The sequence below is a fragment of the Heliangelus exortis genome, chromosome 25 (genome assembly GCF_036169615.1).
Source record: "Heliangelus exortis chromosome 25, bHelExo1.hap1, whole genome shotgun sequence".
Lineage (NCBI taxonomy): Eukaryota > Metazoa > Chordata > Aves > Apodiformes > Trochilidae > Heliangelus > Heliangelus exortis.
The window spans coordinates 2654423-2668174 of record NC_092446.1 but is presented as its reverse complement, the minus strand read 5'-3'; the positions used below and the strand labels follow the sequence as shown (position 1 = coordinate 2668174).

At 55.3% G+C, this 13752-nt stretch overlaps 1 protein-coding gene across 1 annotated transcript; it reads left to right on the top strand.

Moving 5' to 3' along the window:
- Positions 1-1299: 1299 nt before the first annotated feature.
- PIM1 (Pim-1 proto-oncogene, serine/threonine kinase) lies at positions 1300-7670 on the top strand. Its single transcript, XM_071768206.1, has 6 exons — positions 1300-3566; positions 3653-3759; positions 3868-3918; positions 4348-4714; positions 5569-5745; positions 6158-7670. Exons 1-6 carry the CDS (start codon positions 3014-3016, stop codon positions 6313-6315), a joined length of 1413 nt encoding a protein of 470 aa, XP_071624307.1. The 5' UTR covers positions 1300-3013; the 3' UTR covers positions 6316-7670.
- The last annotated feature ends 6082 nt before the right edge of the window (positions 7671-13752 follow it).

Sequence of the window (13752 nt, the reverse complement as noted above, 5' to 3'; positions counted from 1 at the left end):
TGCTGATGGAGGGTGGGTGACAACATCTTCTCCTGCCCCAACCGAGGACAATTTCAGGCTTTCCCCGGGGACCGGCGGGTCGGTGCCACCGCTTTGCCACACGCCCTGGGCCAGCCGGTTCTGCGGGCGACCGAGCCCGAGCGGAGGGAGCCGAGGGAGACGCAGCCAAGGTCACGCAATGACTCAAACCTCAGGGTAGGAAAACCACAGCCTCTGTGTCACGGCTTGAATGGCCCCGCAACCCTCCCTTCCTTCCCTCCCTCCCTCCCTCCTCCGGGGATGCTGTCCCCTCGGAAGGGGGGTTGGGATGCTCGTGGGGCTGATCTGGGGTTGTGCTCCCAGCTTGGCATTGACCTTGATATTTTGCCTGCAGGACACAGGTGGAAACCTTCATTTTAACCTTCTGTGAGCAGCAAATCTGGTCCTTCCCCCCACCCCCCCCCCCAACCCCGGGGCTTCCTGAGCTGTAAAACGCCCCTCTCACCCCTCAGGGTATCGCCCAGGCCCTCCTCATTTTCACCTATTTACTAATTATGCTGGCGGGGAAGGCGAGGTGGGAGGGGGGGGGAAGGAAATACAAAAAGTAAACTGCGAAAGCAACACTGCAGCTCCGAGGGCCCAGCACAGCAATCAAGCGATAAAGCAGTAATTAAGGCTGATTATCATGCAAGGCAGCCCCGGTTAGACTGGAATGCCGCTGAAGAGCCCGAAAGCTGCCGGGATTGTTTGCAGTGCTGCAAACTGATCTTTTGATGTCTGCTGGGAACTCTTCTCCAGCCTCGCCACCGTGTGCCACCCTGGGATCCCTGCTTCTTCCCGGCTTTGGTACCGCTTGGGTTTTTTCTTCCTTCCTAGGTCTTTTTTAATCTCTGAGCTACCAACTGCTCCTTGGAGAGCTCAGGCCAAGCAGTAGGTTTGACTCAGGGGTGGGAAGAGGAAGGCTGGGTCAGGGATGCTGCTCTCCAGCTAAGGCAGGACCTGGTGGGACATCCCTGTGTCCATGCAAGGTGTGCCAAAAGATGTGGCTGCTCTCCTGCAGCCAGGGACTGCGGCTTTCATCCCGAAGGAAGAGGGTTGGGAAAAGAAGCGACTCCTCGGGACGAGGGCAAAGTAGGTAGGAAGCAGGATGGGGTTTGTTTCATGTTGGCCTTTGAATGTCTGACACATCCCAATGGCCTCAGCTGGGCTGGCAAGGGGTAAGGTGACTACGTGGGATGGTGGCCCTAGGGGGAAAAAGGTGGCTTCCAGCTTTTGTTTGGGGTCATGTGGGGAGCAGGGATGTCTGGGGGGGGGGAAGGGAGGTATTCTGGAAAGAGATGCATACAGCTGGGAAGTGGGGTCACATCCCGCTCTGCACGTCTGCAGAAAGGGAGAAATTCCTCCTTATGGCCCCCAAAACGTGGGGTTTCCCCCAAGCCAGAGGGAACACAACCCCTCCGTGCCGGCAGGAAGAGGCCACTGACTCAGTCCCCTGGGGAAAGGAGGAGCCGGGCCGGTTTATGCAGAAGGATGATTCGGTCCCAGCTCATCCCGGCTGTAAGACACACGCTGCTCCCTTCGACGCTAATTACCAGGTTTGGGTAGAGCAAAAAAAAAAAAAAAAGGTTGCACCTCCCAAGGAGGTCAGGAGAAGACAGCCCCCAGGAAAACCCGGGCCACTCCCGGGGTGAGCTTTGTTTGTCAATATAGAGCCTGGGTTTCCAGGGCAGCCCCTTCGGTACCTTTCATCATCCCAGGAAAAAATTTGATAATGAGTTTTGGGGCCAGATGCTGAGTCACCTCGTCCCATAGCTCAGCATCGACTGGCAGAACCAGTTGTCCCAAATATGCCCAAGCGCCGGGTGGGAATGAGGCAGGAGAAAGGTGCTGCCTGCCCCTCCCCACCCTCAGCTTGCATCACCCCAAAATAATAACAATAATATATTTAAAATAGTTTAAAAAAAAAAAAAAAAAAAAAAAAAAAAGGCTGCTGCATCAGATCCTCCACTTTTCCTCAAATAAAAATGTCACCTTCTGGGTAAAACCAAAGTAGGTTTTTCTGGGTTTAGGTTTGCAGTGGTCTCGGGGCCTGAAAGAGGATGTGCCACGTTCTTGGGAAGTCTAAAAGAGGCAGTGATGGTGGTGAACCCTTCCCGGCTGGTGCAAAGGCTGAGCCACAGCTCTGTAGCAGACTTTGGGGTTTGAATTTTGGTTCTGCTTTATTATTTTATTTTTTTATTTAAAAAAAAAACCAACAAACTAAACCAGCCAAATACTAAAGGAGTGGGGAGCTCACCAGCATTTCCAGTAAACCCCATTCGATTTCAAGCAATTCACCCCACAAGTATGTGTGGGATGCTGGGAGCTCCTGGGAGCCCAGATGGGCTTCGTCTGGAATTATTCAGCTCCCGGTGGCTGGAGCTCTTTGCTCTACATGCTAATAGAGTGAGTAATCAGAGACCTCCATCCAGTAAATTATTTATCTTATCTCTGGAACTCGGGAAAGCATCTCAGCCAGCGACTTTTGTGGAAAAAAAAAAAAAAAAAAAAGTTTGTTTTTTTTTTTTTTTAAGCTATTAGTCAAGAGTCCCCAGCTGCAATCCCCACTTTTACTAGAAAAGGGAAAAGTTCAGCCGCTGGTTTGCCCGCGATGAAGTAATGCGAGGCGAGCGGGCAGGATGGGGTCCAGGGGATGCCGAGCACCGCCGGGAAATTGTGAGATTGCAGGGAAAACCAATAAATAAACTCAAAAAAAAAAAAAAAAAAAAAAAAAAAAAAAAAAAAATTAAACAGAACCCGGGGATTTTCGCATGAACGTGGGAAGAAGGGACAGTCCGGCTGGGTTCTGACCGCGGGGTCGCTGAAACAGGACCGGGAGAGCCCCCTCCGGGGGTCCCGGAGAGTTCGATCGGGGGTTGGGTTCCCCTATTCCACCCCCCCGCCCCTCCCGCGTCCGTTCCACGCGCTGTCACGGCCCTAGCAACCGCGGAACGCGGCGGGACAGGGACGCGGCGGCGGACGGCAACGCTTCGCCATGTCTCGCACTCTCGTTTTTTCACCCCCCCCGACCAAAAAAAGCCGCCCGTGGGCAGCCCCCCACCAGCCTTTGGCGCCTTTTCCTTCCCGCCACGTCGTGGCGCGCCGAGCCGGCCACGCCCCCGCGCCCCATCCCTATTGGCTGAGGCAGCGCAGGGCGGGACGAGGCGGGGGGGGTTGGCGGGGAATCGCCGCCCCCCGGCTCTCCCCGTCCCGCCCACGGCCCCCGCTACTCCCGGGGCCGGCTGGGGCCGCCGAGCCACACGGGAGCTCGGCCGTGCGCGGAGCAGCGGAGCCGCTGCTGCTGCCGCCGCCGCTCCCTGCTGCCTCCGGTCGCTTTCGCTCCGGGCTCCCCCGCCCGAGCACTGCCCCTCGGCAAACCGACCGCCGGAACCGAGCCCCCCACCGGTGCCCGGGTCCGGTTCGGGAGGTGCCGGGTGCGGCCCCGAAATCGGGCGAGGGAGCCGGGATGCTGCTCTCGAAAATTAATTCGTTGGCCCATCTACGTTCCGGGACCGGTGGGGAGCTCCATACCGCGAAACTACAACCAGGTGAGGGAGATACGACCCGGTTTTACTCGACCCGGTTTGGGTTGGAGCCTCGGGCGGGAGCGTTAACGGCCCGGTTTGGCCCGCAGGGAAGGAGAAGGAGCCGTTGGAGAAGCTGTACCGGGTGGGCTCGCTGCTGGGGAGCGGCGGCTTCGGTTCGGTTTACTCCGGTATCCGCCTGGCAGACAGCATCCCGGTGAGTGGCGGGGCCGGGGCGGAGAAGGAGGAGGAGGAGGAGGAGAGGGGGGGGGGCGGTGTGTGCACGGGCCTCCGTACTCAGCCCACCGCTCCCCTCGGCTTGCAGGTGGCCATCAAACACGTGGCCCGGGATCGCATCTCCGAGTGGGGCGAGCTGGTGAGTGATGGGGCTACCGGGAGGACCCGGGGCATTGAGGGGTGGGGGTGAAACCGAGGCCGCGGAGGGTGGAAACCAAGACCCCTGGTGGGGGGAGCGGGAGTTTGGGGTTACGGGGGGACGCGGAGCATCCCGAGTGTGGGGATACCCAGCACGGGTGGGACGAGGCAGGGGGACACCCTTTGGGTGAGGGAATGCCCAGGACCGGTGGGGCTTAGCAGGGGGGGCACCGGAATGTTTCTGGGCCGGGGGGGGATTGCCCAGCACTGGGGGGGCTTAGCAAAGGGGCACCGGAATATTCCCGGGGCGGGGGGGATGCCCCGCACTGGTGGGAGCGGGCAGGGGGGCACCGGAGCATCCCGGGGGTGGGAGGTACGGGACCACCGGGGCATCCTGAGCCTTGCTGAGGCCGTGGTGGTCCCTCCCCAGCCCAGTGGCACCCGGGTGCCGATGGAGATCGTGCTGCTGAACAAGGTGGGCTCCGGGTTCCGCGGCGTCATCCAGCTCCTCGACTGGTTTGAGCTGCCAGATTGCTTCGTGTTGGTGCTGGAGCGTCCGGAAGCGTCTCAAGATCTTTTCGACTTCATCACGGAGCGAGGTTCTTTGTCGGAGGAGTTGGCCAGGGACCTTTTTCGCCAGGTGCTGGAGGCCGTGCGACATTGCAACAACTGCGGCGTCCTGCACCGCGACATCAAGGACGAGAACATCATCGTCGACCTCACCACTCGTGAGCTCAAGCTCATCGACTTCGGCTCCGGCACCTTGCTCAAGGACACGGTCTACACGGAATTTGACGGTGAGCCCACAACCTGGGAGGGGGATGCTCCCGGTACCGGGCATTGCACGACCCAACCTGGCCGAACCCCGGTGCTTTCCCACCCCCCTGTTTTTGCTGGAGGAGGAGGAGGAGTGTGTGTGTGTGTGTGTGGGGGGGGGGGTTGTTAATTATTCAGCCTGCTGCCAAGTTGCTTTTTGGCACAAGGGTGGATGTTGTGAAACGGGAGCCATCTCCTGGCCCTGCCGGCAGCCTCCGCCACCCACCCTGCCCCGGGCTGGGGCGGGGGGAGCCAGCGCGACAAAAGCAAACACCCTGGAGGGGGGAGCAGGGCTTGGAGGGGGGGGGGGGGTTGGTGTTGCAAAACCCGTGTGCTGGCCGGTTTGGTTTGCAGGCGCAGAAGAGCTTGGGGCTGCTCTTGTTTGCTTTGGATTATAATTTTTTATATATTTTGCGGGAGGTTTGGGTGGGTGGGTTAGGGCGTGTTTTTTCCCCACCCGTGGGTTTGTTTTTGTTTGTTTTTGTTTTTTTTTTTCTTTGCGTGTAACGGTCGGGCTGTCCCCGGGCCCGTGCTGCCCTCTTCTGGCACCGGTGGCTTTTTTTTTTCTTTTTTTTTTTTTTTTTTCTTCCTGGCTTTTTTTTTTTTTACAACCGAAAGTTTGTAAACAAGAGTCACGTGCCGGCGAGGTCACACTCTCTGCGTGTCTGTCCCCTCCTGCCACCTGCGCAGCTCCCTCCATCCCTGGGGATGCCGTGTCCCTCCCCTCCTGCCACCTGCACTGCTCCCTCCATCCCTGGGGATGCTCTGGGGAGGATCCACGACCAGGCCTGACCCACATACCCCCCTTCCTGATGAGCTCTGTCTGTATCCACAGGGACACGGGTGTACAGCCCACCCGAGTGGGTTCGGTACCACCGGTACCACGGCCGCTCGGCAACCGTCTGGTCCCTGGGTGTCCTGCTCTATGACATGGTCTGTGGGGACGTCCCCTTCGAGCAGGACGATGACATCATCCGGGGCCAACTCTTCTTCAGACGACGGGTGTCCTTAGGTGGGTACCTGGCCCCACGGTGGGGAGGGGTGGTGTGGGTTGGGAGGTGCCTCAGGCACGTGAGTCTCCTGGTCATAGAATCCTAGAATAGGCTGGGTTGGAAGGGACCTCAGAGATGATCGAGTCCAACCCTTGATTAACTACTGCTGGTCTTGTGGCTGTGGAGGAGCCTGACCTGCCAGGATTAGCTGGAGGAGGTGACTGTGGCCCATGAGAAGGGGTTGATCACCCATGGTTAGCTGGTAGGAGGTGGCCCGTGTTCTGTCATAACTTTTCCAAGAGGAAGAATTGATTTGGGTGGTTTGGGTGCAGCTCTGAGCACGCCCAGCGTGGTCTGGGCACTGCAGGCAGTGGCACAAAGCTGGCAGGAGCCTTCTCTGACTGACCCGTGGTTTCTGGTTTCTCTCCTCAGAGTGCCAGCATCTCATCAGGTGGTGTTTATCCATGTGCCCCTCGGACAGGCCAACTTTGGAAGACATTTTCAACCATAATTGGCTACAAGGCATTCACCTGCCTCAGGAGACAGCAGAGATTCACCTGCACAGTTTGATCCAGGGGCCTGGCAAGTAGCAGCCCCCACACATCTCTCTCCTGGCCAGAAGAAGCAATGAACACCAAACTTCTTCCTTGTGACTATAGCACTGAGCAGGGATCACCAGATGGGAACACACACACCTTGTTCTGGAGCTCAAGATTGGTCTTCTAGGCTCTGGTGGCCACCATCCAACCCAGCTCTTCTGGACTCCAGCTGAGTGACCCTGTCTCATTCGATGTTTTTCCAGTAATTTTTTTTGTTTGATTGGTTTTGGTTCTCTTTTTGGAGGCTCTCAAGTGTCTTCCTCACCTGCTGAGTTGGGGACCACGACAGAATTGGAGACATTATTGCAAGAAAAGCTTCAACAGGGGAAAAACTGACTTTGGTGGGGTGGGGGGTGGTGGGCAGGTACCAGAGCTGACTGGCTGTCTCTTCTCTGCTGTCACCGTGCTCGAGTGCCTTCAGTTGCAATCTGGACTGTGCTGGAGGAAAAATACTTGAATTTTCCTACACTGCTGCTTTTCCAAGACTTGCCTGGGTATATAGTTCCTTTTTTCCCTTATCCAAAAGAAAACTGGCCAGAAGACATTTGGGAGCCCAAGCAGGCAATGCCTCACCTCCCGTGCCTCCATCTCACATGGATTTTCTGGGGTTCTTTGCTTCCCTGTGCCCCCCCAAATGCACAAACAATGCAAACCAACAGAGCTGTAAATGTGTACAAAGTTCTATAGGAGCAAAGCTTGATGTACAGTTGTTCATAGTGATAAGATCTTACATGTTTGGTTTTTTTTTGTTTCTCCCCAGTTTTGTTAATTTATTTCCGTGAATTTATTTTTGGTTTTGTGTTGTGTTTGAGCTTTTTTTTTTCCTTTTTTTTTTTTTTTAAAGGAAGAGTTCTAGCTGGTAGGATAACTTATTTATTTATTTATAATTCACCTGGGTTTCCAACCCCACATCTTGCTTCTACAGCTGCTGATTTCCCCCCCCATTTTCCCCAACCCTGGTTTCCCATTTGGGTCTCCCCTCTGTGTCTCTCCTGTGTCCATCCTTGGGTCCACAGCGTTTCTGGCAGAGGTGCAGAGCAGTTCCCTGCTCCCCAGCTGTCTGTACATAGTTCTGGTCGCTGTTTCCTTGCCACCTGCAGATGAGTTTTGGGGTTTTTTTGTTTTTTTTTTTCCCCCCCCTCTCCACGGGTGTCTTGGCTTGGGGCTGGGGAGGGGGGAGCCAGCCTGGGCTGTCTGTGCTGTTCAGTGTTACATGTAACCAAGTGTTTAGCTGGCAGGTTTGGTTTGGTTTGGTTTTTTTTTTTTGTTAATAGTTAATATTGTACAGGGGGAATTCAGATATCTTATTTTTTTTATGCGGTTTTAAGTAAAAACAAACCACTTGATGTGATGGGAGATGTCCCTTTCTTGCTGGGTGGGATGAAGGATGCTGGGAACACACTGGGGACCACAGCTACCATGGGGACTCCTGATTTGTCCCCATCCCAAGCCAACTCCAGAGATCCAAACCCAAAGCAGCATCAACCAAAACCAGCCAGCTGAAAGGCTGGATCCAGCCTTTGGTGGGGTGTTTCCAGCCCCAACTGCTCCTGGCAGGACTCCTGGGAGAGATCAAAAGGGTGTGGAGCCCTTTTTCTCGTTTCTATTCCTCCGCAGGCTGGTGCAGAGCATGTGCTGGGGACAGGGAGTAAACAAAGATCAAAGCAGCCTTACGAAAGGCCGGATGTTGTCAGCCAAATTAAATTTTGGTAAGACAGATCCTGTTGCTCCGGCTCTGTTGGCAAGAAGTGGGTGTTGCATGCTGGGTGCTGGTGGGTGAAGGAAGCCACCAGTGCTGTCCCCACCTCCGGCCACAGAGGGAGAGGAAGTCGGTCTCCGGATTACGAGAAGTTGGTCACTACCAGGCAGCAGTAAACTCAAAAGTTTTACCTTGAAAAATGTCAAACCCCGCTTGCCAGCTCTGGTTTCAAGGGTGTTGTAGGGTTTTGGGGTTGTTTTTTTAATTTATTTCCTTGGGTTTTGTTGTTTGTTTGGCTTGTTAAAAAAGTTCACCTGAATTTTGAAACTTGCTGCTTGACCTCCTGGAGCTCAGCTGTGTGCAAGCAAGCTGCTTACTCTTACCCTACCCAGACCTGACCCAGAGCAGGGGTTTTTTGGTTTGCCCATGACTCTTGCTTGAAAAAACCGTGCCCAGAGAGCAGCCCCTTTCCCTGCCTTTCCCCAGGCTTCTCAGTACCACTTTCCCAGTCATGGGATTTCCTGGAGCTACATCCCACCATTGCTGGGTGGACTGGAGTGCTGTGTCACTACTATGCCTCTGCCTCCAGCAGAAAGTATTAACTGGGTTTGGGTGGGTTTTTTTTGTTTTTTTGGTTTTTTTGTTTTGTTTTTTTGGGTTTTGGTTGTTTTTTTTTTTATTCAGCTGCATCTTTCATCTCCTCAGGGCTGCTCGAAGCAGGAAACGCAGCTCCCAGCGCCTTCCAAGTCAGCTCTATTTTGAGATGTGGTTTCTCTTTAACCTCCTCTCTCTCTTTCCCCCCCCACCCCCAGACCCATCCGGGAAGCTGCTCTTACACCAAATCAAACCTCCTCATCACACTCCTTGCTACCCTGAGGACCCTGAGCCCCTCGGGTGGCCACCACCCCCCCTCTCCCACCACCCCCCCCCCAACGCTATCGCGCCCGCTGCAGCCTGAGCTCCACCGCACCCTTCCCCTAAACCCTCCCCAACTGCTGCCCTGGTTCTTAGAAAACTCTCCCCAAAAAGGCCAAGCAGGTCCAGCACGGGGCTGTGGTGCTGATAGTTGCTTGGTTTTTCTTGCTGATGTTTTTTTTTCTTGTGCTGCTGGAGGGGAAGATGTGGTGTCACATCCCCCCCAGCAAGAACCCCCCCCCCCCCAGTGACCGTCGCGTCCTGTTCGGGTGTAGTCAAGGTTTGGGTGTTGGAAAAGGACGTGTGTGTTTGTGTGTGTGTGTGTTTGATCCCCTGGGAGTGGGTTCTTAAAGCCATCAGGGTCAGGTCCCAGGGCTCAGTGACAGGGAAAGGAATGTGGGAGATGGGAGGGGGGAGCTGAAGGTGCAGCATCACCTGCCCCTCGCTCTCCCCTCCATGGAGGAGAGGAAAGGATCTTTTCACCCCTTGTTTCTCCTTAATGGGAAAATGTTCACTGCACTTTGATGCCAGCATAGGATGAAGACAGGAGCTGTCTAGCAGGGAATTACTTGAAGCCAGCGTTACTTTCCCACCCCCATTTCACAACTTTTTATTGCTCCCTGGTGCCAGCATAGGGGAAAAAAAATAATCCAGAAAGTGGAAAAAAATTATGAAGCAGGACTAGGATGAGATTTTGGGCTGCTGGACCTTCTGTTCAGGGAGCACTGAAGTCCCCTGGATGACTGTTGACTTGCAAAGGGCCAGCACTCATCAGACCCATGGCTTTCTGTACACATCCATCCCCAGCCAAGGTGTTTGGTGATGCTGAAAGGACTGACCCAGGGGAGCCTGGAGCCCCAGGAAAAAGGATATTTATATTTACCACGTTCCTTGATGGGAATGGGAGATGAGCAACAGCCAAATGTCTGTCATTGCTGGAAAAAAGTAGATGAGCACTGGGGAGAAAGCTGCCCAGGGAGCCAGGGTTGGACTCACCCCAGGGACTTCAAGAGCTGGAGACTGAGAGGTGGCATCTGGCCCCATGTCCTGTCTCAAAGAAAACATCCAACAGCCCCCGAGGTGGTGTCTGAAACCCTTGGCCCTTCTCAGCACAGTGAGTCAGAGGAGCTATTTTCAACACCTGCCTTAGGATGAGGTGAATTATCAGCAGAGCTGGTGTCTCAGGGCTCCAGCTCCCCAGTAATGAATCCTCGTGCGTGTCAGTCTCCAAGTGCTTTGCCTGCAGCCTGTGTGGCAACAGAATTATCTCCACGGGGCACCTGGGGAAACTGAGGCACAGAGCCCTGACTCGCAGGAGATGCTTTGTGGTGGAGTTTGGGCTCACCTGCCTTTCCCTGCACTGTCCCTCCTGGGGCTGGGACCAATCCTGGAGAAGCTCCCAGTTGGACTCTTGATGTCCTCACATCCCCCAGAAATTGAGTCCTCCAGGAGATGAGACCAAAGCCCTGCATGAACCTGGGGTGGGATGTGTCCTTTTGCAAATCTCCTCCTAAAAAAAAAAAAAATCCCGTGGTGAGGAGGGGGTCAGGTGCTGGTTTCAGACACCTGAAGCCCCACGTGAGACCAGAGATTTGGGTTTTGGGTTTTTACACCAACCTTCCCCAGAGTGGGATCTGCACTAACCCTGCCCCCGTGACACACCGAAACTGCACCGTTCAGCCTGAGAAAAAAAAACCATTTTTTTTTCTCATTTTTTAATGAGAAAAAAAACCCCACCACTTTATTCACCAGTGAAAAAGCAAACAATGAAACAACCACAAAACCTTTCCAGTGTGAAAAGTTGAGTCAAACCTCCCAGCTTCAGCTAAAGAAATGTATTTTGAAAGGGCTCAGAGTGATTCTTTTCTCTCTTCCTGAGCTTTTGGGCCCCTTCCTCCCGAGCAGCATTTTTGTGTCCTTAATCAACTGTGTTCTTTGCCGTTTAGGAGGGGGTTAAGCAACCCAAAAAACGAAAAGGACAGCTCCTGTGTCAGGTGGAAGCAGCCACTCCAGTTAACCTGAAATGTCACCTGAAATGTCACCCAGGCCCAGGCAGGGCGAGGGGGCTGCAGGACCAGAGCTTTCCCTCCCCTGGGAAAGTGGTGAGAAAACCAGAAGTGGTGCAATGTCATTTCAGGTCATTTTTCATCTTTCTCCCCAAAAATTGGGCAGGCAGGGCTGAGCCCCCTCTCTCCATCCCCCCTGGTAGAGGTTTGTGGCTTCGGAAGCCACCGGTACCAACCCAGAACCAGCACCATATTGCCAAGCCCAGTGCAGGGATGTGTCCTGGCAGTGACAATCTTGGTGCCAGGCTACTACTGGTAGTAAGTTGCTCACTGTGTGTGTGCATAGGTGTAGATCCCCCCCCAGGGGTGTAAATTGGGCTCAAATTGGCTCCTTCTGTCGCTGGCAATCAAAGCACAGCTGTGGATGCCAAGGACTTGGGTTTCAGTCCTTTCCTCCATCCTCTGGGTGGGTTTTCTCACTTTTTTTTTTTTTTTTTTTTTTTTTTTTTTTGGGAGAGGAGCAGGATGTGGGCAGAGCAGAGACAATGAGGCACCTTCCTTTGTCAGGGAGGAGGGGTCACTCTCCTGTTTTTCTAGCTGGGTGTTTCCAGCCGAAGCCTTTGATAAAAAACAATAAACGAAGCACCAGAAGGTGATGCGTGAATTGTTGGGGAAAAGCTGGAGGGGAAACTCCTCCAAGGAGTATCTGTCCCTCAGGGCACAGCAAGGCAAAGTCACCTTGCCAGGGTGGAGGGGACAGCAGGAATCTGGAGAAGGCTCCACAGGGGACATGAGGACAACAAAAGTGACTTTAGGACAGATGGACAGAGTGGGGGGCTCAGCCATCCCCCTGACATCCCCCCCCTGACACCAAGGGCTCCTACTCAGACATCAGAAAAGTTCCCATTTCTCAGAGTTTACAGGCATGATAAGAGATTTGAAGTAACTTTGAAGTATTTTGTAAGCCCACAAGTTTTAAACTCTGGGTTGAAAAAGCAGCATTTCCACCCTGAATGTCTCCCTGTTGGGTCCAGCTCCTTTCTGGAAACTTTTCCTACTCCAACACAGCAGCTCCTGACCAGAAGTAATCTCCTTGCAGCTGGGTACCTCAAAAAATATTCTATTTTTGCCAGCTCTTGAGTTTCTTTTCTCAACTTCAACCTCTGCATGGGAAAAGGAACCGATTCTTCTCTTTTGGCTTTCATTCTTGTTTAGAATCGAAAGCTTCTGGAGACCCTGGGCTACAACCAGAGGTCCTGGGCTACAACCAGAGGTCCTGGGCTACAACCAGAGGTCCTGGGCTATAACCAGAGGTCCTGGACTACAACCAGAGGTCCTGGGCTATAACCAGAGGTCTTGGGCTATAACCAGAGGTCCTGGGCTACAACCAGAGGTCCTGGACTACAACCAGAGGTTCTGGGCTACAACCAGAGGTCCTGGGCTATAACCAGAGGTCCTGGGCTACAACCAGAGGTCCTGGGCTTGCTGCCACTGTCTTGGCAGTGAAATATCTCTCTGAAATATCTCCCAGTCCCTCGAGAGCAGGTGATGGAGAGGGAAAAAGCAATTCCAGAAGGTTGGATGAGGGCAAAGCACTCAGGTGACCAGGACCCAGGGATCAGCCTGCACTGCCCTGGGCTGTCAGCCCCATCCTCCCCAACGTGTCTGCTCCTTCATTTTTTAAATGTATTTATTCGTTTTCATTTATTTTTTTTTTAATTTTCCTCTTATTTCGAGTGCTGCCACATCCCCTCAGGCTCCCCAGGCCTCTCCCCGGGTGCTGGGCAGGAGCCCATCCCATCCCACCCACCCTGAGGTGGAAATGGTCCCAAACGGTGCTGAATCCTTGAGTGCGGGGCAGGTGACGGCCACGGGTGACAGCAGTGCCACCCCCGCGTGACACCGGGCCCCGTGACACCGCTCCGTGTCCCTACACTCCATGTCCCCACTCCGTGTCCCCCCTCTCCATGTCCCCACTCCCCGTGTCCCCCCTCTCCATGTCCCCACTCTCCATGTCCCCACTCTCCATGTCCCCCCTCTCCATATCCCCACTCTCCGTGTCCCCACTCTCCGTGTCCCCCCTCTCCGTGTCCCCCCGCTCCGTGTCCCCACTCTCCGTGTCCCCCCTCTCCATGTCCCCACTCCCCGTGTCCCCCCTCTCCATGTCCCCACTCTCCATGTCCCCACTCTCCATGTCCCCCCTCTCCATATCCCCACTCTCCGTGTCCCCACTCTCCGTGTCCCCCCTCTCCGTGTCCCCCCTCTCCATGTCCCCACTCCCCGTGTCCCCCCTCTCCATGTCCCCACTCTCCGTGTCCCCCCTCTCCGTGTCCCCCCGCTCCGTGTCCCCACTCTCCGTGTCCCCCCGCTCCGTGTCCCCACTCTCCGTGTCCCCACGCCCCGTGTCCCCACGCTCCGTGTCCCCACGCTCCGTGTCTCCCCGCTCCGTGTCCCCCCTCTCCGTGTCCCCACTCCCCGTGTCCCCACTCTCCGTGTCCCCCCGCTCCGTGTCCCCACGCTCCGTGTCCCCACTCTCCGTGTCCCCCCTCTCCGTGTCCCCACGCTCCGTGTCCCCGCTCACCCCGTGTCCCCCCCCGCCCCATTCCGTGGTTGGGCCCAACTGCGCCCCCTCGCGGCCGGCTGGGGAACTCAGCGCTCTCCCCCCCTCGTCCTCTCCCGATGGTTTCGCCCAGGTGCCTGCTGGGCGTCTCCCCCCGCCCTGACGCGTCAATGGTCTCTCTCTCTCCTTCCCCTCTTTAACCCTCCCCTCCCTGCCCTGCCCGGGGCTCTTCCTGTCCCCACTCCGCT

Coding starts and splice junctions, on each gene's coding strand:
- PIM1 (XM_071768206.1), top strand. CDS start 3,014: ATGTCTCGCACTCTCGTTTTTTCACCCCCCCCGACCAAAAAAAGCCGC. Junction 3,567..3,652: donor TACCGCGAAACTACAACCAG/GTGAGGGAGATA, acceptor TTTGGCCCGCAG/GGAAGGAGAAGGAGCCGTTG. Junction 3,919..4,347: donor TCTCCGAGTGGGGCGAGCTG/GTGAGTGATGGG, acceptor GTCCCTCCCCAG/CCCAGTGGCACCCGGGTGCC.